General features: G+C 45.8%; 1 protein-coding gene across 1 annotated transcript in view; it reads left to right on the forward strand.

The window, feature by feature from the left end:
• The window catches only part of cfap74 (cilia and flagella associated protein 74), a gene marked incomplete at both ends in the record, with an annotated part of 422,090 nt that overhangs the window by 158,470 nt on the left and 239,272 nt on the right, over window positions 1-24,348 (forward strand). The window contains one exon of the mRNA XM_084333450.1: window positions 22,350-22,416. Coding sequence (XP_084189576.1) covers window positions 22,350-22,416 — 67 coding nt within the window. The remainder of the gene's footprint in view (window positions 1-22,349; window positions 22,417-24,348) is intronic.

Here is a 24,348-nt window from a genome sequence, read left to right on the forward strand (position 1 = left end):
CTGCAGCCCGGCTGGGTCTGCGGGGGAGCGAAGAAACAATGACAATTCGTACTATAAGAAGAGACCTGAAGACAATAAAGGGTGAAAACGTCTCCTTCACTATCGCAGCAAGCGGGCAGCCCGAGAGGCAGTATAGGATTACTAACGCTTTCACCAGCCAAGACATAGGCCTGTCACAGTACACATAACCCAGGGGTGGGCAACTTTGTATATGGTGAGGGCCACAAAATGTCCACAATCAATCTGGGGGGCCGCATTGTTTATCGGCAGTCCCGCCAGTAGTACCCCATCACTCAAATAGCCCATAATAGTCACAGATGTGATAAATAAGGTATATAAACAATTATAATGTGTTGTAACTTTGTTTTTATTCCATTTCAAATGCATTTAGTAAAGCAATTTCAACTTTATGAATTTATAAACAGCTGAATTTAAAAGTATTGCTGTAACCCCAAATATATACAAAAATGATCAATTATAATTAAGGCTTCTAATAAAATAAATGTATGAACTTAAAGCCCACTGCTCAACAAACACAAAGCAGCATTCCTGCTGCATTTCACTACAACAGTAAATCAAAAGTGCAATAATAAATGATTTTGTTAAATGTATAAACTTTTATCCTGCTACTAAACAAAACATTATAACACTGAAATGCATGTTATGGATATGAAGCACTCAGGAATGTTTTGTTTAGTAGCAGGATACAAGTTTATACATTTAACAAAATCATTTATTATTGCACTTTTGATTTACTGTTGTAGTGAAATGCAGCAGGAATGCTGCTTTGTGTTTGTGTTATTAGTGTTATCTGAACACTACAAAAGTAAACAAGTAAAGTGCAAGTAAAGTAAAGTGCAATACTACATGCCTCCCATTGACCCTTTATCAAACTGGCATGACATTCACCCTCGCCCCACAGTGGGTCAATAATGGTTATAATAATAATAATAATAATGGTCCCCTCTCTACACCTCTCCATCATCTCCCCCCCCTCTCTACACCTCTTCATCATCTCTCCCCCCCTCTCTACACCTCTTCATCATCTCCTTCCCCCCCTCTACACCTCTTCATCATCTCCTCCCCCCCCTGTCTTTAATGAGACACTTGTGGTCTCTCCATTTGGCGCACAATAGCAGGAATGTCAACTTCAATGTTTGTGCATGCAATCTGTATCAGATGAAATAATGTTTCATCCGACAGCCTGTTTCTCTACTTTGACTTGATGTGCTTCATGTTTGAGAAATTGCTCTCACGTATGTATGTGCTCCCAAACATACTGGCCATAGAGAGGGCAAAGTCCCTGAGGAGTGGGAAGCGGGGCTCAGGTAGCAGTTTCCAAAACGAAATTCCCCTCTCATTTCTCTTTGCTTGAAAAAAAGGATCTGACTGTTGCTCGCACAGTTCAAGCTGCAACGGTGGGGGCTGCTCTGACACCGTAGCGGTGAGGGGGCCGGCAAACAGCGCTATCCGTGACTGCATGCCGTTGAAATCTTCAAACCGATCATTGAATTGCATTTGCAGTGTTTCAATGTCGCTCCTGTACTTTCCGACGGCTCAGCCATCGGATTTCTGTGTGTAGCTGCAAGTCGCCATAATCAGTGTCCATCTCTTCCAAAAAGGAGACAAACTTTCTATAGTTTAGTGACCTGTTGCCTCCACGAATTAGATTGGTAACCTTGGTAACCAAATCCATAACATGGCTGTATTCAAGCTTCTTGGCACAGAGAGCCTCCTATATCAGATATAAAAAAAAATAAAAACGATTTAACGACTCTCGCATATAATTTAACTACACTCGACTCGCATTGGTCATTATAGTGACGCACAATAGATGGAAATTATGTTAGCGAACTTACCTGATGTATAATGCAGTGCAGCATTGGACACTCAACGCCACTCTGCCTTAGAAGCCCGGCGAATCCATCGGTAACAACAGCCGACAGTTTATCAAAACCCCCATATTGCTGCATGGCACTTTCAACAGCGTTGAATATGTGCACACTAGGGCTGACCCCTATTAGTCAAATAGTCAACTAATCGATCGAAAGGAGCCATAGTTGACTGCCAACTCTTCTTAGTCGAATACAATACAAAAAAAAAAAAAAAAAATTATACTTTTTTTTTTTTTTTTTTATATATATTGGCCTGGGGCCGCATGGAACGTCGGTGAGGGCCGCATGCGGCCCGCGGGCCGCCAGTTGCCCCTCCCTGACCTAACCCATCCCCAAGCTGATGGAAAAATACGTGCACCTACGTCAACTACCTATACCGCTCATCGACGGCGCCACCCCGACCCTGCTCATAGGATCCGACCACGCACACCTCATCGTCCCAACGGACCAGGTCCACATAGGGCCCAGAGGCTGTCCAGCAGCAGTCGAGACCCGCCTAGGATGGACACTACAAGGCCCCCTCTCCAGGTCTCCCAACCGACCAGCAGCCACTCGCTGCCTCCACTCCAGAATGACAGAAGAAGACACCACCCTCTTACAGCACGTTGAGAGGCTATGGACACTAGACACAATGCACTTTAAGAATGAAAAGAAACTCATTCGTTCAAAGGAAGACACTTATGCCATAACCCTCCTCGAGCAGAGGACAAAGAGAGTCGAGGTCAATGGAGTGATGAGATACGCAACTCCACTCTTGAGGCGAGAGGGTATGCCCACCTTCCACGCCTCAAAAGAAGCGACGGAGCGATATCTACTGAACACCGAGCGGCGTCTAGCCAGAGACCCCACTCAAGCCACTGTGTACCGCGCTGAGATTGACAAGCTAATCACAGCGGGACACATAAAGAAAATTGACATTCAAGAGGCCGATCAGACGACCGAATAATGGTACGTGCCCCACCACAAGGTCCACCACAACGGCAAGGATCGTATTGTGTTCAACTGCAGCTACCAGATCGGACTACAGAATCTGAATAAAGAACTCTTGCCCGGCCCAACACTCGGCCCCTCTCTACTAGGCGTGTTGCTACGTTTCCGCCAAGACAAGGTGGCCATCAGCGGCGACATCAAAGGGATGTTCCTGCAGGTGCGACTAGTGGAAGAGGACAAGCCCCTGCTGCGGTTCTTATGGAGAGAGAGGATCGGGGATGAGCAACCATCCATCTACCAATGGGAGGTCCTCCCTTTCGGAACCACATGCAGCCCATGCTGTGCTACGTTCGCACTGCAAAAACATGTCGCAGAGGACCCAGCAGCTGACGAGGAGGTCCGACAAAGTGTAGAGAGGAGTTTCTACGTGGACAACTGTCTACAAAGCGTCTCGACGCCAGAAGAGGCCGAGGCCCTCCTACTCAAGCTCCGCGCCTCCCTGATCAAAGGCGGCTTTGATCTCCGGCAGTGGGCCAGCAGCGACCCTCAAGTACTTCGCAGCCTCTCCCCAGAGAACAAGGCAGCAAGCAGCGAGACCTGGATGGCGACCATCCCAGGTGAAGCCCAAGAAATGACATTAGGACTAGTCTGGCGCTTCAAAACAGACTCGCTCCATTACAGACACACACCCCTGACCAAGGAGCAGGGAAGGTCGATTTCACTACCGACCACCAGACGGAGTGTATACAGAACACTCGCCAGACAATATGACCCGTTGGGATGTATCCTACCTTACACCACCAGGGCAAAAATGATTGTGCGAGAGCTGTGGGACAAGGAACAGGGCTGGGACGACCCCATACCCGACCACCTTGCTTCCACATGGAGAGAGTGGGAAAAGGAACTCAACTCGCTCCCAAATGTGAACATACGCCGCAGCTATTTCCCACCCACAGTGCGGCTGGAGACGTGCCAGATGGACCTGCACGTCTTCAGCGACGCCTCAGAAGTAGCCTACGGCTCGGTGGCTTACTTGCGGGCCCGAGAGGAGGGAGGAGAAATACATACCGCCTTCATCCTGGCTCGCTCAAGGATAGCCCCCCGCAAGCAACAATCGATCCCGCGTCTAGAGCTCTGCGCAGCCCTAGTAGGCGCGCAACTCGCCACGTTAATCCAACGTGAACTCACCATCCCGGTGCAAAGAACAATCCTGTGGTCAGACTCCATGACCGTACTCACATGGATCCAGTCCGATTCGTGTAGATACAAGGTCTTCGTGGGAGTCAGAATCACAGAGATCCAAGACCTAACAGAATCAGCATGCTGGAGGTACGTGGACACAAAACAGAACCCAGCAGATGTCATCACACGGGGGATGTCCCTAGATGACCTCACACGTCACAATATCTACAGTGACGGTCCCGAGTTCCTCAAGCTCCCGGAAGAAGAGTGGCCTAACCCCACCCCACGGGAGGCTAGTCAAGAGGAGGCAGAGATGAAGAAATCTATGTTCTGTGGGTTGACGCACACACCAGTCCCCACCGACCCTAACATAGACGACTGCCCCACCCTTGAGAGTGCGCAGTTAAAGACATTCCTGTGGCACCACCCTGAGGTTCCCTCCACTACTGACATTAATGCAGCTAATTACGAAGAAGCAGAACTCCTTCTGCTACAGCGAGCCCAAAGAGACTCGTTCCCCGACGAGCTAGACTGTCTGCAGGGATCAAAGCCAGTCCCGTCAGACAGCAGACTGCTCCACTTGGCCCCTGAGCGCGACGCCCATGACCTCATCAGAGTGGGTGGTCGTCTGAGACGGGCCCCGGACTTAACGGACGATGTCAAGTTCCCTATAGTTCTCAACAGCCGACACAAGGTCACCGAGCTCATCATAAAGAAATACGACGATGTGCACCACGCTGGGGCAGAGAGAGTCTTCGCTGAGATCCGACGCCGCTATTGGATACTGCAAGGAAGAGAAGCAGTACGACGCTTCCAGCGGACCTGTCTAGATTGTCGCGTGCACAGCCCAGTATACCCAGGATGGCTGACCTGCCTCCCTGTCGCCTCCGACTTGGCGACAAGCCCTTTCACTCCACCGGCATGGACTGCTTCGGCCTGCTGTATGTGAAGAAAGGAAGAGGGACGGAGAAGAGGTGGGGCATTGTATTCAAATGCATGACCACCCAAGCGATACACATAGAACTCCTTCCAACCATGAGTACGGACTCATTCCTTATGGCCTTCCGGAGATTCACAGCGCGGAAAGGAAAACCGTCTATATTATTGTCTGATCACGGGACAAACTTCAAAGGCGGAGAAAGAGAGCTGAGAGAGAGCTTCCAAGCTATGGGCCCAGAACTTAAGACCACCTCGCTCCCTCTCAGATTGACTTCCAGTTTAACCCCCCGAACGCCCCTCACTTCGGGGGAACCTGGGAACGAGAAGTACGTTCAATAAAGACAGCCCTGTACGCCGTGCTTGGGGCCCAGACCGTGGCTGAACAAGTCCTCACGACAGTCCTCACAGAGATCGAGGGAGTATTGAACTCAAAGCCCCTCGGTTACGTCTCAAGTGATGTAGCAGATGTCGACCCAGTCACACCCAACACTCTCTTGATGGTGCGGCTGGACCCCGCGCTCCCACAGACGGTGTACAGACCTGAGGAAGCGAACGGCCGAAGAATGTGGAGGTACAGTCAAGTATTGGCTGACAAGTTTTGGAACAGTTTCCTCCTCCACTATCTACCGTCTCTACAGACCCGCCAGAAATGGGTAAAAGATAGAGACAACTTGACGGAGGGCACAGTCGTCATGATCATAGACCAGTCACTACCCCGAGCTATGTGGCCGGCCGGCCGCGTAAGCAAAGTGATCACTGGTGCCGACGGAAAGGTCAGAGCGGCAGAAGTTCTTGTCCAGGGACGGACATACACCCGACCCGTGGCGAGGCTGATAGAGTTGCCAAGGCTCCCTGACTCCCTTGATGACGACCATGACCCACTGACTTTGTGAATTGCCCTACTCCCCACAACGGACATTGAGTAGTTGACAAGACGGTTAATCTGTCTCTGCTTATCTAATTAGGTGCGGACTAATTAGGAGGCGGCTGTTACAAAGGGTCAGATTAAACCGAATATATATATTTATTGCTTGAGATCATTTGTATAATATTTGTATATCGTTTGATATCCCTTGTATATTCTTTGTATATATACACGGAATATCCCTTTACCTAGGTACAAACCAGACCATAATACTCGTTCTCCTATTGGACAGCGACCCCTAGGCGCCAACGGCCATACCCCCAATGGCAAGTTCAAAGACAACGCCAAGGCATGTCTCAACATGTCCAGGTTTGCGCAGTAATACGAGACAGAACTGAGGTTGGCACTAGATTATTCACCTTACGTATAAATACGTCGCAGGTGGATACAGCAGTAGAGTATCCTAAACGTTGAAGCCTTCACCACGATACAACGTGCCATGAAGTGGGCCTCTTTGCCCCTGAATAGAGCCTTGAGAACCGCGTGCGAATATATAGCTAAAGTGTCAGAGTTTAACGCCGTGTCGTCGAGTTCGACTTATTCTATTGTGAAGTAATAGTCTATTATTTATAGTGTATCGTGCGGCTACCGTTCTACAGTGACCAGCATTACCACCGGTTCGTCGTACCTATAGCTAGTGCACTTATCCAGGCTGGGCAACCTAAACTCGCGCCACCACCCGAGGAGTCCTAGACGAGAACCGTTGGATATGTACACCGGAGAACCTACACCGGCGAATGCAGAGCCTTTTCCGGCTGGATTATATTGCTTTGGTACCGTGGCTGCTGGAGCAGAGAACCGTCTACCCCACTGTCATGTGGGATCTACCCCTGTGAGGAGCACCCTCGAGCCCGCCTCTAGGACCAGAGGCTGGCTAGCTTTCATCCATGCTGTCGTGCATACTGGATTATAGCTGTTGCTTTGTCTAAGGACCAAGGGAGTACTGCACTGGCTCCTGTATCTGGAGCCTCGTTATTCCGCGTTGATTCAGACTTTGCTCCCGAACATTCCTCTACCCTGCCGGCTTACAACCGGAGGGAACCCCCTAGTGTCTCCAGCTGACTACGAGTGTGCCTTATGCAATTACTATGCTACAGGTGGCGTCAGTTATACCCATCTTACTATTCTCATGGACTTACGCTCTTGACCTACTTTAAGTGTTCTTCGCCTTACAAGCGCAATTATAATTCTCAATCTGTAACCTACCGTTGCTGCTCTAATAATAATAAATACCTCTAACTAGAACTTTCTTTGTCATTGCCGTATTCTTGTGTGGGTGTTCACCAGATATATCATGTACTGTATGGCCAGTAATTAAAGTACATAACTAAGTAGTGGTTTAATAATACCATACTCTCAATACAGTCAGGGAATTGTACCCCTCAGTTACAGGTAGCATGTAAATCGAAAATAGCAAAGGGCCCAGGACAGAGCCTTGTGGGACACCACATTGCACTGGGAGGGTCTCAGATGTTAAATCATTATAGACCACGCAGTGTGTTCTATCAGTTAAATAGGATTTAAACCAAGCTAGTGCGAGACCCCGAATGCCAACATGATTCTCAAGCCGACCTAGAAGAATCGAGTGATCGATAGTGTCAAAGGCTGCACTGAGATCAAGCAATAAGAGCACAGAAGTGAGGTTTGAGTCAAGAGAGAGCAGTAAGTCATTTGTGACTTTGGTAATTGCCGTTTCGGTGGAGTGTAAGGCTCTAAAGCCAGAAGTGAAGTGCGTCTTAAGTCGACGGCGGAAGATTGGACAGGTTTCGGCTGTCCTAACTGGGGTGCGTAGTTCATTCCACCATTGTGGGGCAAGGACTGAGAATAGGCGGCATCTCTTTGATGACCCTCCCGGGGCTTGGATAGGAGTAGGTATGAGGCGGCCAGAAAAAAAAAAAAAAAAAAAAAAAAAAAAAAAATCTAACCCTAACTAACCGTACTGTCATGCACTTGTCCTAATAAACTAACCTACACTGTAGCACTCAACACTTTGATGAACATTGTTGCTCAGCTGATAGAGTTGTGCCCTTCCTGATGGCTTGTCGTACAGAACTTGTAAGTCGCTTTGGATAAAAGCGTCAGCTAAATGACTAAATGTAAATGTAAATGTAAGATGCAGAGCGTAGGGGTCTTGAGGGTGTGTAGTTAGAGACCATTTACCGGAGGTAGGCGGGACCTTGAAGCGGATACGTGCAGCAATGGGGAGCCAGTGCAGGTCCCTAAGAAGTGGGGTGACATGGGCCGACTTCGGTAGGTTTGAGATCAGGCGGGCCGCTGCGTTCTGAATGAGTTGAAGAGGCTTGGTGGCAGTGGCCGGGAGGCCAGCGAGCAGTGCGTTGCAGTAGTCGAGGCGGGAGATGACTGTTGATTGGACGAGGACTTGGGTGGTTTCTTTTGTCAGGAAGGGGTGGATCCTTCTGACGTTGCTCAGAAGGAATCTGCAGGTTCTGGTTGTCGCTGCAATGTGAGCAGAGAAGTTCAACTGGTCATCGAGGACAACACTAGGTTCTTGGCGGTCGGGGACGCGGTCACAGCTGCATTCTCGACTGTGATGGAAAGGTCGGTCAGGGGGGAGGATTTGGCCGGCAGGTGGAGCAATTCTGTTTTGCTTAGGTTCAGTTTGAGGTGGTTGGTCATCATCCAGGCGGAGATGTCGGACAGACAGGCCGAGATCCGCTCAGAGACGTGGATATCTGAGGGAGGGAAGGAGAGGAAGAGTTGAGTATCATCGGCATAACAATGATACGAGAAGCCATGAGACGTGATAATGTTACCCAGTGATTTAGTGTAGAGGGAGAAGAGAAGGGGTCCTAGGACCGAGCCCTGGGGGACACCTGTCTGCAGGAGGTGGGTGGCCGATAGGGTCCCTCTCCATGACACTTGGTAGGAGCGGTCATTGAGGTATGATGTCAGCCATGTCAGCGCAGAGCCAGCCACTCCCATTCCTGCGAGGGCCGCGAGGAGGATCTGATGGTTGACTGTGTCGAAGGCTGCAGATAGATCTAGGAGAATCAGGACAGAGGAGAGGCCTTTTGCTTTTGCTAAGTGAAGTGCCTCTGTGACCGCAATGAGGTCCGTTTCTGTGGAGTGGCCAGTCCGGAAGCCAGACTGATTAGGGTCTAGGAGGTCATTCTGTAAGCGATAAGCAGTAATTTGGTTGGATACAGCACGTTCAGGTGTTTTAGAAAGGAAGGAGAGAAGAGAGACAGGACGATAGTTGCCTATGACGGTGGGGTTCAGGGTTTTTCTTTTTATGAGGGGCGTGACTCTGGCTTGTTTTAGGGAGGTGGGGACCACCCCCGAGTTGAGTGAGGAATGGGAGGATGTCCGGTGCTATGGTCTGGAGGAGTGGGGAGGGTAGCTGGTCCAGCTGGCATGTAGTCGGACGGTTCGACGTTACCAGTGTCAGGGTCTCGGCTTCTGTAATGGGAGAGAAAGATGACAGATCGAAGGATGAGGTTCTCGATTCAGTATTTGGAATGGGTGGGGGTTGGGAGAAGGCGCTGCGGATGTTCTCCACTTTTTCCTCAAAGAAGATTGCGAAGTCTTCGGCAGAGAAAGATGAGGGAGGAGGGGGTGGGTGGGAGTGAGGAGGGAGGACATGGTAGCATGCAGTTTGCGAAGATTCTTGGCAGAGGCCTCGATCCTATGGTGAAAGAAAGAAGCGTTGGCATTAGTAATGGTTTTGGAGAATGTTAACAAGAGGTTGTGATATGTGTCGATGTCAGCAGTGAGGCGTGACTTTCTATACTTCCTCTCAGCCACTCTCAGGACCTGTCTTTGTTCTCTCACTGCATCCGCCAGCCAGGGTGGGGAACGGCGGGCAGGTTTCTCAACGAGGGAACAGAGCTTGTCGAAGGAGGTTGCAAGGACTGAGAGGAGGGTGGAGGTTGCTATCTCTGTGGGGAGAGCAGAGAAGGTGTCACTCAGAGGTTGAGCGGATAGTATGTCAGAGGAGAGGGTGGAGGGGGATAGGGAGGGCAGGTTGCGTCTGAGTGAGACGGTTTGAGTTGGGGTGAAGACCTTTCGGTTAAGTTCAAGTTCAAGTTTCAAGTTTCTTTATTAGTTGTCATACAGAAGTACAGAATACTTTTATACAAAATGCTTCTTTCTGTTACGCTCCAGAGACTGTGCTAGGCAAAAAAGATACGTATAAAATAAGTATAGCAAGTATAAAATAGAAGTCAAGTACGAAGACAAAAAAATTCAATATATACATATATACAATGCTCAATGTAGAGTAGAAGTAACTGAGTTACCATACAATATACTATACAGTGCAAAGGATGAGGTACAATTTAGGTCCAATTTACAGTAAGGTGTAATGAGGTATGGGTTGTAGTGCAAATTCTTTACCAATAAATATAAAGTGTGCTTAGGTGTTCTAAAGTGGTTAAAGTGGGTGCTGCAGTGAGTTGTATGTTTAAAGTGAGTGTGTGCGTGTGCGTGTGGATGTGTGTGTTGTGAGCTGTGAGTGCATTTGATGGTTGTTACATATTATTATTGTTCGTTGAGCATCCTGATGGCCTGGGGATAGAAGCTTCTTCTGATGAGAGTTAGTGAGAAGGATATGAAGGAATGGTCAGATACATGTAGGGGAGTTACCGTGGTGTTAATGATGCTGGAGTTACGGGAAAATATGAGATCCAAGGAGTTCCCTGCTTTGTGGGTGGGAGGCATGGCAGTGGGAGTCAGGTCAAACGATTGTAGGAGAGAGACCACTGGGACCGACTGAGATGAGTCAGGCAGGTTGAAGTCGCCCAATAGAAGGAGAGGGGTACCATCTTCCGGTAAGGAGCTTAGAAGCATGTCCAGCTCAACTGTGAAGTGATCGAGCGGACCTGGAGGGCGATAGAGTGTAACAATGGTGAGATTGAAAGGATTAGAGACAGATACTGCATGATATTCGAAAGACGAGAGTGACAGTTCTGGGAGTGGTGTTAAGTTTGTAGCCCATGAAGGAGATGTCATGAGACCAGTGCCTCCACCCCGTCTGGAAGGTCGAGGTGTGTGAGTGAAGTTATAGTTTGTAGATAATGCTGCAGGTGTTGATGAGTTATTGGGAGTTATCCAGGTCTCAGTTAGAGCCAGGAGTTGAATTTTGACTATGGGCGTAGGCAGTAATGAAGTAAGCTTTCTTGACTGCTGATTGACAATTCCATAAGCCTCCCCGTACTGTGACAGGTGTATTAGTGGCTGTACATTTACATTTACATCTAGTCATTTAGCTGACACTTTTATCCAACGCGACTTACAAGTTCTGTACGACAAGACAGCAAGAAGGGTACAACTCTATCAGCTGAGTAACAATGTTTATCAAAGTGTTGCGTGTTACAGTGTAGGTTAGTTTATTAGGACAAGTGCATGACAGTAAGGTTAGTCAGGGTTAGATTTTTTTTTATATTTTCTTTTTTTTATTATCATTTCAGATAATGGCTGAAGAAGTGAGTCTTTAGTCGACGGCGAAAGATTGGACGGGATTCGGCTGTCCTAACTGGGGTGGGTAGTTCATTCCACCATTGTGGGGCAAGGACTGAGAATAGGTGGCTTCTCTTGATGACCCTCCGGGAGCTTGGATAGGAGTAGGTCTGAGGCGGCCAGAAGATGCAGAGCGTAGGGGTCTTGAGGGTGTGTAGTTAGAGCCCATTGACCGGAGGTAGGCGGGAGCGGTTCCCTTTGCCGCACGGTATGCTAGGTCGAGGGCCTTGAAGCGGATACGTGCAGCAATGGGGAGCCAGTGCAGGTCCCTAAGAAGTGGGGTGACATGGGCAGACTTCGGTAGGTTTGAGATCAGGCGGGCCGCTGCGTTTTGAATGAGTTGAAGAGGCTTGGTGGCAGTGGCCGGGAGGCCAGCGAGCAGTGCGTTGCAGTAGTCGAGGCGGGAGATGACTGTTGATTGGACGAGGAGTTGGGTGGCTTCTTTTGTCAGGAAGGGGCGGATCCTTCTGACGTTGCTCAGGAGGAATCTGCAGGTTCTGGTTGTCGCTGCGATGTGAGCAGAGAAGTTCAACTGGTCGTCGAGGACAACACCAAGGTTCTTGGCGGTCGGGGACGCGGTCACAGCTGCATTCTCGACTGTGATGGAGAGGTCGGTCAGGGGGGAGGATTTGGCCGGCAGGTTGAGCAATTCTGTTTTGCTTAGGTTCAGTTTGAGGTGGTTGGTCGTCATCCAGGCGGAGATGTCGGACAGACAGGCCGAGATCCGCTCAGAGACGTGGATATCTGAGGGAGGGAAGGAGAGGAAGAGTTGAGTATCTGAGGCATAACAATGATATGAGAAGCCATGAGACGTGATAATGTTACCCAGTGATTTAGTGTAGAGGGAGAAGAGAAGGGGTCCTAGGACCGAGCCCTGGGGGACACCCGTCCGCAGGGGGGCGGGTGGCCGACAGAGTCCCTCTCCATGACACTTGGTAGGAGCGGTCGGAGGGTAAGAGAGCTTCTTGTCTCTAATTGAGTCTTTCAATCTCACTCAGTGGGTCTCTGGTCCAACCCACGAAAAAGGACACACATTAGACCTAGTGCTGTCTCATGGTTTGAGTGTCTGTGTAAACGAAATATGTGATAGTGCTTGTATTTCTGATCATATGCCTGTTTTATTTTCTGCTGTTGTCCCATGCTCTGTAGTTGCTATTCGTCCTCCTGCACACCGTTTTCGTGCTATAAACACAGACACTGCGCTGAATTTCCACACAGCTTTTAATGACTTTGTGCTTTCTAGTGTGGATGGGTATAATGCCCTAAATGTAGAGGAGCTTGTTGCACTTTTTAACTCCACTTGCACCGGCATCCTAGACTCTTATCGCCCCATTGAGGAGCAAACACCCTAGGGCTCCTTCGGAACCATGGATAAATAATGCTATCCGTGTGCTCAGACGCTCATGCAGGCGCGCTGAAAGAAAGTGGAAGAAGGATAAGTTGCATGTCTCGTTTGGGATTATAAAAGACTGTAAAATGGAGTATCAGAGAGCCATGAAGGCTGCTAAAACGGAGTATATCTCCAATCTTATTTCTAAGAATATTAGCAAACCCAGGGTTCTATTTAATACTCTTGACTCTCTTGTAAACCCTTGTGATACTGCCCCTGTTGTACCATCGCCTGCTCTCTGTAATGATTTTTAAAATGTCTTTATTGACAAAATCTCGTCTCTTTGGTCTGAACCCCCTCTTGCTGCCCCCGACCCCTCGGTTCCACCTGTGTGCCCAGCTGCTTTTGAGGAGTTTAAACCCATATCCTTGTCCTCACTGTCTGATGTTGTTCGTGAGTTGCGGCCCACAAACTGCCTCTCTGACAGTGTTCCCTCTCGCCTTTTAAAAGAGGTTTTTGATTTTGATTCAGTTGGCTCTTTTATTCTTGTTTTGGTGCATGCTTGTTTTAGTTCAGGAATTTTTCCAACTTCTTTTAAACACGCTATAGTGCAGCCACTAATAAAAAATAAAAAACTTGGACCCTTCTGTTCTCTAAAATTTTAGGCCCATCTCGAAACTGCCCTTTCTGTCCAAAGTGCTGGAGAAAGTAATCTCCATCCAGCTGCAATCTTTTTTAGAGACAAACGACATCTACGAGAAGTTTCAGTCGGGTTTTAGACCTCGTCATAGTACTGAGACTGCTCTTTTAAAAATGTTCAATGACCTTCATTTAACTGTGGACTCTGGGTGTGATGCCATTATGGTAACACTGAATTTGACCGCTGCCTTCGATACAGTGGATCATAAGACCCTTTTATCCCGCCTAGAACAGTGTGTTGGCATAAGAGGTGCTGCCCTTATGTTAATTCAGTCGTACCTGACTGATAGGACTTTCTCTGTCCATCTGGGTGAATTCTCCTCAAATGTGGCCCCTCTTTCCTCTGGTGTTCCCCAAGGTTCCACCCTGGGTCCCTTGTTATTTTCCTTATACATGCTGCCCTTAGGTTCTATTCTACGCAAACATAATGTCTCTTTTCACTGCTACGCGGACAATGTCCAAATTTACCTTCCTCTAAAAGTAGAATGCAATAACTGTCTTGAACCTCTGCTGGCCGCTCTTGCCGACATTAAGATTTGGATGGATAAAAATTTCCTAAATCTTAATGACGGCAAGACGGAGGTAATTATGTTTGGGCATATGGACCGCTTGGGAAACTCGGCTGGTTTTTTAGGGCCCCTCGATGCCAAAAAACAAAATTCTATAAAAAGCTTTGATGTCACTTTTGACAGGGATCTGAAATTTCATAAACAGATTGGGTCTGTTTCTTTCAACTAAGGCTCCTGGCAAAGATAAAGCCCTACCTATCTCCCAAAGACCTGGAGAGGTTCATCCATGCGTTCATATCGTCAAGGCTGGACTACTGTAATGCTCTATATGTGGGTCTCGACCAGCTCTCCTTACGACGCCTGCAGCTAGTGCAGAACGCTGCTGCACGCCTCTTGACTGGCACTAAGAGGCGTGAGCACATCAGACCAGTGCTAACTTCCCTGCACTGGCTCCCTGTTCATTTCAGGATTGATTTTAAAATTGTGATGTTTGTTTTTAAAGCCTTAAATGGTCTGGCCCCTCAGTACCTAGCTGAACTTCTCCATGCTTGCACCCCAGTTAGAGCACTGAGGTCATCAAATAAATTACTTTTAGATGTCCCAAGGTCTAGGCAAAAAGCAAAAGGTGACCGAGCCTTTGCAGTGGCTGCCCCTAAATTGTGGAACAGTCTTCCACTACAAATTAGGTCTGCTCAGACCCTAGAAAATGTTAAGGCTCAGCTAAGACTCACCTATTCTCTTTGGCGTTTTGAGGTTTAGTAAGCCATATATCCCTGGTTGTGTCGTGATTGTTTTTAATGTATTGCAGCTTCTGATTTCGTGTATACTATATTTGTAATTTTTTGTATTTCTTAGTTTTTTATATTGTTTTAATGTATTGCAGCTTCTGATTGTGTGTATACTGTATTTTGTATATATATATATTTTTTGTATTTCTCAGTTTTTATATTGTATTTTTAGTATTTTCTCTGTGTTATATTGTGAAGCACTTTGGTACAACTTCGGTTGGTTTTAAATGTGCTATATAAATAAAATTGACCTTGACCTTGGTAAACCACGAAGGGACAGGATACACAGGATAATAGGATACTCCTCGAACGACAGGATACACAGGATACAGAGGATTCACAGGATACACAGGATACAGGGGATAACTTCATGAATGACAGAATACACTGATACGGAGAACAGACTACTCGCGAGCGACGGGGCACTGAATACAGCAACAGAGTAATGAATCCACAATGGGGGGCAGGGGAGGTGTTACGAGTGCACTTACTCGGCATGGTGAACCCAGGTAGCAGAGTGAATACGAAGAGACAACGTGGTGACGATAACAGTGTTTACTCACAGAACAGGATACACGACTGACAAACACAGGTAACATTTAGACAATGAACCAGCAAGTCTCTGCTGGTCTAGACACTTGATATACAAACACTAATTAGAGACAAAAGGTAATTACAAACAGGACACAGGTGTGGTAGACAAAACTAACAGAACACAGAGCACAGAACATAGAGCACAAGGGGAAAACAATAACAAAAGAACAAACTGAGACCAACAGACTAAAACACCTTTACAAAACACAGACAGGGGAACACAAATCTAACACAATGGAAACAACAATGACAACATAGACAATGAACATAACAAACATAAATGGCAGATGATAATGTTAATTAGGTGTGTGAGCTGATGCCAGATCTGCCACATCTGGCTCAGCCCACCGGTTGCCAATGTTGTGTTGTGAAGGGTATTGATGGGGGGTTGTGAATGTCTGAGTCCTGGACCAACCAAACCGGGCGGAGGGTTGCCGGCTGGTCCCACAGGACCGGGGGAAGTATTACAGGGAGGCACAACATTTATACACAGACTGATTGACAGATGAGGGGTGATTGGAATGAGAGATACCTGGGAAGGAAACAGACAGACTACAGTGACACACTTAAACAAGACAGGACTGATAACAAATACACACACACACACTGGAGACATAACACTAGACCAGACAAGGGAAAACAGCAGGTAACAGGTACACAGGAATGGGCAACATGACAGGGAGTACACTAAGGGTTAATGACAATACAAGACACAAGTGAACGGCAATAACAAGCAGAGACAGTGCTGGCAGTTGTCCAGTAGGTGGGAGTATAGGACCACGAATGGGTGCAGGATGAGAGGAGAGTTCAGGTGGATTATAACATAATCCAGTCTAAGACCTCATGCTTCCTTGTATAAGCAAACCCTGAAAACTTTAGACAAAAAGCCTTTGCACTTCCACCATTGTGAGATACTCGAGAAACACAGGCTATTGAGCTTTGAACACCTTAGACAACTAGCAGACTCATGTATGGGTTGGCACCTCCTCCACTGTGCGACTTTGTACACATTTGTACAAATTCCACCAGAGCTACAAGAACAGTGTCAGCACTTGATTGAGTTAAACCGTTCCGCTACACTGTGTTTACCTATTGAGTTCTGAGAAGTCCCCCTTGGCTGCCCGCCCGCTCCTCTCCTACTATTGATTGTTTTTTTTACTCATGTCTCTGGAGGCTTGTGGAAGTTGCAAAGGCAGTTATCTGGCCAGAAGTTAGCATGTGCTGTCAGATACACATGTTGATCTGATGTATCTCATACTCCCGGGGGCGAATTCACAAAGAATGGATTGCGCCCGCAAATAGCACCCTTAACTGCATGTGATTTGTGCCCGCCATTTTCTCCATCTTAAGGACCTATTCACCATTGGGTCTCATTCTCCAACGGACTTACGACAAAAAGGGATTTCTCTTAGGGCCAATTGAGACCTTTTAGGGCAAGACATGAATATAGACAATATATTATAATATAATATTTGTAACTGAGGGGTACAATTCCCTGACTGTATTGAATAAGTATGGTATTATTAAACCACTACTGAGTTATGTACATTACTACTGGCCATACAGTACACAGGTATATGTGATGAACACCCACACAATAACACGGCTTCACAAAGAAAGTCCTGTTTGGAATATTTATTAGAAGAGCATCAATATTATCTTACAGTATTGAGAATTAGAGTCGCGCTTGTAAGGCGAAGAATGTGCATGAATAGGTCAAGAGCGTAAGTCCATGAGCATATTATGAAGAGGATAGTTAATACCACCTGTAGCATAAGAATTATATAAGGTACACTCGTAGGTCAGCTGGAGATACTAGGGGGGTTCCCTCCGGTTGTAAGCCAGCAGGGCAGAGGAATGTTCGGATGCAAAAGTCTGGATCAACGAGGAATCAATAAGCTCCAGCTACGGGAGGCGGTACATATACTCCCCTCGATCGGCAGACGAAAGCAGCAGCTATAATCCTGGTCGGCGCGACAGCATGGATGAAAGCCAGCCAGCCTCTTCCTAGAGACAGGCTCGAGTGATGCTCCTCACGGGTAAATCCCACACAGCAGCGGGGTAGACGGTTCTCTGCTCCAGCCGCCACAGTACCAAAGCAATAATAATCCAGCCGGAAAAGGCTCTGCATTCACCGGTGTAGATTCTCCTGTGCACGGTACTTCACATTAACTATGTTGAACTTGACGTTATTTCACTAAGCTCTGACACTTTTACTATCCTATTCGCACGCGGTTCTAAGTGCTCTATTTAGACGCAAGGTTGCTCACTTCACTTGGTCGTTGACTCGTGATGAAGGCTTTACTAGTAAGGAACGAACGATACGTTGAACGAACGTTTTAGGATAAGACAAGACTACTGCTGTATCCACCTGCGACGTATTTATACGTAAGGTGAATAATCTAGTGCCAACCTCAGTTCTGTCTCGTATTACTGCGCAAATCTGGGCATGTTGAGACATGTCTTAGCGGTGGCTTTGAACTAGACATTGGGGGTATGGCCGTTGGCGCCTAGGGGGTCGCTGTCCAATAGGAGAACGAATATTATGGTCTGGCCTGTACCTAGGTAAAGGGATATTCCGTGTATATGTACAAAGAATATACAAGGGATATCAAACGATATACAAATATTATACATGGGATCTCAAGCAATAAATATATATATTCGGTTTAATCTGACCCTTTGTAACAATATTAATTATATATGTTTTATTTGGACGGTTGGTGAATCCCAAAATCGACCCGATAAGGTCTCAAATGCCCCTAAGAGAAAGCCATTTTTGTCTTAAGTCCTTGGTGAATGAGACCTAATGTGCGAATGATATACTAGCACAAACAGTACACGGCCATACGTTGTGCAATTTGCTCCGGATTGCTCCAGTTGGCTCGTGGAGCATCTGAGTGCAATTTGCTCCTGATTTGGGCTGGGTAGCGCCACTGATTTCCCGAATCGATTCGATTCGATTAACAAAGTCCCGAATCGATTTGATTTACGATTAAATTCGATTCAATGCTATAATGAAATGGTTCAAGGAACCCTCTAACATGTTGCATTGTAAAAAATATCAATGTTTACATTAAGAATTGCCTCTCAAGCAGTTACATGAATGTACTTTTTATTGGAACATTGGCTTTTGCATATGTCACATCTGGGTGATGTCTCAGTAAGTGGTTTCGTAAATTTGCTGTATTTCCTGTCATTATCTATGTCTGTCACTATAACCAATGGAAAATCCCGAGGCCAAACATAATTGCCGACCCCTGGCCTACACCCTCCCCAGACTGACAGTGGGGCAATGCGCGCAACGACCAGGAAGGGAATTGGCATAACGACTAAATTGGGGGATTTAAATTTTTTTTAATTTTTAAGATCGATCTTGGGATTTTATTAATCGATAATCGCTAATTCAAATAAAAATCGATTCAGAATTGGGAAATGGATTTTTTTAACCCAGCCCTACTCCTGATATAGTAAAATAGTATAAATACTACTCTGATCACGAATTGGTCCTGACAAGCAATACTGTAGCTCTTCTAGTCCTTGGGCCAAACACTTTTGGTACCAATTTGGTGGGCAAATTCTAAATGTAATTCTCCTGCCATATTTTGCACCCCTGCACCTGAGTCTTCCTGAACACGTAGAGATAAACCCAGGGTCGATCGGACCTTCCTACGCTGAACTATATGGTAACTTTCGCTCACCTACCCCCTACAGGTGAATACCTCATTGTTGCGGAGGTATTATGTGGTAGGTGAGAAAGTTACCATATAGCTCAGCATAGGAAGGTCTGTTTTCATTAACCACTAATAAGCTACTATCATATCAAATCACAATCTAGGGATGTACAGTATAGGAATAAAAAACATCACATCTAGAATTTTCCCACCCAGATGGTACCAAATAATTTGTCATGTCATCCCAAAATAAATAAAGACCTGTCCATGGTGCTGAATCTTTTGGCCGAAGTTAGGCACTGTGTGCCAGTGAACATAATTTCAGACTTAGGAATATTTTTAGAGTGAGAAATCAAGTTGTATTATATGGAAAAAAATTTATACGAACAGGTCGAAAAAAATCTAATCTACGAATTCCAATCTGGCTTCAGAACATCACACTCCACTGACACATGCCTTCTCTATTTAAACGACCACATCAAACAAGAGGTGGACGCGGGCAAATACTGCGGCATGGTCATGCTGGACCTACAAAAGGCCTTCGAGACTGTCAAGCACACCATTCTGATTGACAAGCTAAAAGCAATTGGTTTTGATAGTCTATCAGTGAGCTGGATGCAATCCTACCTGGAGGGGAGAGAGCAGATGGTGGAGGTAAACGGTACCCTATCCCCCCCCTCACAGTAAGCTGTGGTGTTCCATAAGGAAGCATACTAGGTCCGCTACTGTTCCTAATTTATGCAAATGACATGTCGTCAGCTTGTGACTGCAACTTGTTCCTGTTTGCGGACGACTCAGCCCTGCTGGTCTCTGACAAGAACAAGTTACAGATTGAAAAAACTCTCAGCTCAGAACTAGGCAAAATCTGCATATGGCTCACTGATAACAAACTATCATTACACATGGGCAAAACAGAGTCCATTCTCTTCAGTTCAAATAACAAACTCAGCAAGACCAACGGCTTCTCAGTTACAGTGGGTGACAATATTGTCACAAGGAAAGAAGATATTACCTACCTGGGTTCCATCCTAGAGGCAAATCTTTCCTGTGACAAAATGGCATCCAATGTAATAAAAAAAGTCAACAAACGAACTCGATTCTTGTACTGGATCTCCTCACTGGTAAACAAGAATACCCTGAAGACTCTGGCAGGAGCACTTATTCAAGGGTACTACGACTATGCTTGCACCTCATGGTACCAAAGCACCTCAAAGGCGCTAAAAACAAAATTACAAACATCTCAAAACATACTGGTCAGACTACTGCTTGACCTTACTCCTAGAACCCACCTCACCCCTGCCCACTTTGACAACCTAGGATGACTTAGAGTAGACGACAGAGTACAGCAACTTGCAATGGGCCTGGTCTACAAGATACACTACACGACCAAGGTACCCATGTACATGTCAAAATACTTCCCAAAGGTCAGTGAATACCACGATCACAACACCAGAGGGAGCTCCACAAATCATGTTAAACCCAGATTCGGCTCAAACAAGGGACTAAACACGTTTCGCAATTATGCCACATCAATGTGGAACGCCCTACCCAAAGCTGTAAAGGAATGTAAATCACTACCCACTTTCAAAAACACTCTCAAAAAACACCTACGGGAGACTGCAATTCGAAACTGGCCCCTGTAAATGTCCTAACACAACCCCCTCCAATGTACAGTAAATTACCAAGTATGGTCTTGTCAATATTCCAATGTACAGTTTTGCTTGTACAGTTGTACAGTGTCCCCCACCCACCCCTCCTACCCAACCCCCCCCCCCACCCACCCACCCAACCACCTCCAATGTACAGTCCCCCCCACCTACCCAACCTCCTCCAATGTACAGTTTCTACGTCAAATGTATATACTCTTTTTTCTGGACTCTTTTCACAAACAGTACTGTATTTGCAAATCTGGTATGTCATAAATGTATAGATGTAGCAGTACTGTCTATCTGTATGTCATATATGTTACGATGAATTGAAAATGGGGGACCCTGATGTAAACAAGACGAAAGTCTTTCTCTGGTCTGCATCCCCTTAACAATTGTATGTATTGAGCTGTACTGTACTGTACCCATTCTGCAATCTGTTAATAAAGTTTTCAATCAATCAATAAATCAATCAATCAATCAATTCAATCAATCAATCAATTTAATGTTTAGTTAAGAGAACTCACTTTAACTGCGCTATACAATACAAATTTGCATAGAAAGGGGAACATTTTCCACCCATATTACCTCATTTAAATACCCGCAAATAGCACCGACGCACAGAGACGCAATGATGATGGCAACGCAGTTAGCATGGTATTTCACCCTTTGCGCACGCTTTGTGAATAGCAAGGTTTGTTTTGGGGCTATTTGCACATGGCATTGTACAGGCAAGGAGCGCAATCCCTTTGTGTATTGGCCCCCTGGTCTTTCTTCTGGTCTCTGCTATGGAATGAAGGGATGGTGGTAAGGGTTAGAGTTGACTGGACTAATTAAAGGATTTTTTTTTTATTTTTATTTTTTTACATCTCAGCATTGTTAGGAGGAATACTAGCTTATTCCTCCCACTCGATTTATTTCTGTGCAGTACAAATGGAGCATCACAAACTGATCTTTGACCCAGGCTTTTTTCAGTTTTCTCTCGTCTCCTCTCCTCTCTCCTCTTCTCTCCTCCTCCCCTCTGCTCTCTTCTCTCTTCTCCTCTCCTCCCATCTGCTCTCCTCTCTTCTCCTTTCCTCTTCTCTCCTCTCCTCAGGGACACCTCATCCAGCTAATCTAAGGGTCATAAATGTGCACCACAAATTTGAAAGGATTTGAATAAAAGCTTGCTTAAAAGAAGATTGCTTGTACACAATGTACTGTGTAATGGCCACGTCTTCATAATCAGTATATAAACGAAGGTATTTAAATTGCAGTCTCAGCTTTACAGGTAGTTAAAAACAGGGAAAATCCTGAAAATGTACCTTAACTGCATGGAACAACAATCGGATATGGTTGTATCTGATGGTTCTGGTCCTACAGTATGTGCCCAATTACATTCAGATATCTTGAGGTGAGAGGTCAAGGGACCTCATTGTAATTGGTCTTAGCGATTTTTTCCTTGTCAAAATGTTGCGACTTTTGAGCAATTTCATCACTTTCTCAGTAACCTAGCATGAAATCTGGTATGTCTAGATTCCTCAATGTCTCTAGTATATCTTTGTTCTAGCCTTAACACTGAGCTCATAAGAGTCTCTCAGCCTTTATTCAGAGGGTTCTAAATCAAATATATGGTTTTGGAAATGTTATGATATGGTAAATTACCTCGTGGGCCACTGGAAAAGTTGTCGCGGGCCGGATGTGGCCTGCGTGCCGCAAGTTGAGTATCACTACTGTCGACTCTATTGAGTCTATGCTAACTGTGAAGCTTGTCCTTTCAGCTTTGAACCTCCAGGCTCTATGGCTGCTGGGATGGCCTGTGACATGCTGGCAGTTTTCCAACCTCAGGTCAGTCTGACCAACATTCCCATTTGGACAACAACATACCATTGTCGTCTTTACACTCTAAATACTGTCTCAGTTAGGCATAGTATTTGTTCTAATAGCAGTATCTTGACATTAGATAACTTCTCCCGTTTGAATTAGGCTTGCACCCAACGTTCTTTAGATTAGATTAAATTAGATTAAAATTATAGTACAAATTACAAGTACAGTCCAATGGAAATAAGTTGGCATCCAACCAGAGAGCAAGGTAACAGTAAAGTGCATAACAATGTACAGTGTAACAAGTGATTAAATGTAATATATATAACAAAGCTACTGAGTAAATATGCAAATCTGATGTATGTACAGTATTAATATGCACAACAAGTATTATACACTATGGTAGTAAACTATACTAGCCTGTGGCATAACTAATAAGAGTAGGCATGGGATATATACAGATATAGATAGTATATAGAGCATGTGGTTTGTACAGTGTTACAGTAGACTATAGATCAGGGGTCTCAAACTCACAGCCCGCGGGCCAATTGCGGCCCGCGGGATGATATTTTGCGGCCCCCTACTGGACATCAAAGTTTAGTGTTAGTGCTGCCCGCGCGCAACTGTTTGCCGAGTCGTTGCGCAAGAGTTGGACGTTTTATTTATTTGATCACTTGTAGGCTACCATAGCGCAGGCTCATGTCAGCAACGTTATGTTAGTGACTTGGTTGAAACGTGATTCCGGAGTGATATCAAGTAAAGTGGAAGCAAATGCAAACTCGCTATCTCTCTCCTCTGCGAGCAGTGCTCTCATGCTCTGCATGTCCGGCAGCACTGCCACTGTCTCTGTGTGTACGGGTCTGGTCCAATCACATACGCGTCCCGTCAGCGTTTTTCCCCCTCACCCACAGTCTGCGAATCAGAGGCAGAGTAGGGGAGTAGGGCGGGTCTTCACGGACTGCATGTCGTCTCTCTATTTCAGTTCAAGTCGGAGCAGAGTTGAAAGCGCATCTACAGTAAACTCGCTCCCAGTTTTATCTCTGAGAGATAAATGTAGCTATTAGCCTATTTTCGCCAGCAGGCAGCCAGCAGAAAAATATGGCATTTTCAAAGATGGTCAGTAAAAGAAAAGTCGACTGCAATTCAAAGGTGAATGGACGGGAAAATATGCGTTCAGCCTGAGTCCCAGCCAGGGGCGTAGCTGGAGATTCTGGGCCCCATGAAAGAATCAATTTGTGGGCCCCCAATCTATAAAAAAATGTGGGGCATTTATTTATTGATAAACGCATAATATGGTTTTTACCTATTTTTTTATAATACAGGCAATTATACTTTTGAGTCATCTACATTAACTTACTTTAGGATAATAATAAAACCATATTAATAAAAAGATAATAATAGTATTCTCACAGCTTTGTGATAGAATAAAAAAAATGCACAGTGCATTTCCATAGCTGTGGATGAGTCCACTGACACCACTGAGAAGCCTGAAGAACCGTTCATGTTCTGAAGAACTGTTCATGTTCTGAAATGTTATTGCTAAAGATTGAGAAGATTGGATCAGTTGTACTTTTTTTTTGAATATTTGATGCGGCCCAGCCTCACCCAGACTCTACCTCCAGCGGCCCCCAGGTAAATTGAGTTTGAGACCCCTGCTATAGATAGAGCATGTCCAATAGTAAGGAGAGGCAGCCAGGCATGGGAACAGAATGGAGGCAGCCTTGATAGTGGCAGTGTCAGAGTTCCCAACCTAGATGTGTTTTAATGCAGATTTGCTCATATATTATCCACTCAAAACTTCTATTGCACTCACGAAAGTTTATTTATTTAAATTTATTTATTTAAATATTTTATGCAAATGAAAATATAGGTGAACTTGAACTTGAATTTGGAAGGGCCTCCTTTTATAAAAGTGCCTGATGAATTAAAAACGACTAAAATCCAAAATATCAAAAG

This window comes from Notolepis coatsorum (assembly GCF_963971535.1).
Source record: "Notolepis coatsorum genome assembly, chromosome: 17".
NCBI classification, from domain to species: Eukaryota; Metazoa; Chordata; class Actinopteri; order Aulopiformes; family Paralepididae; genus Notolepis; species Notolepis coatsorum.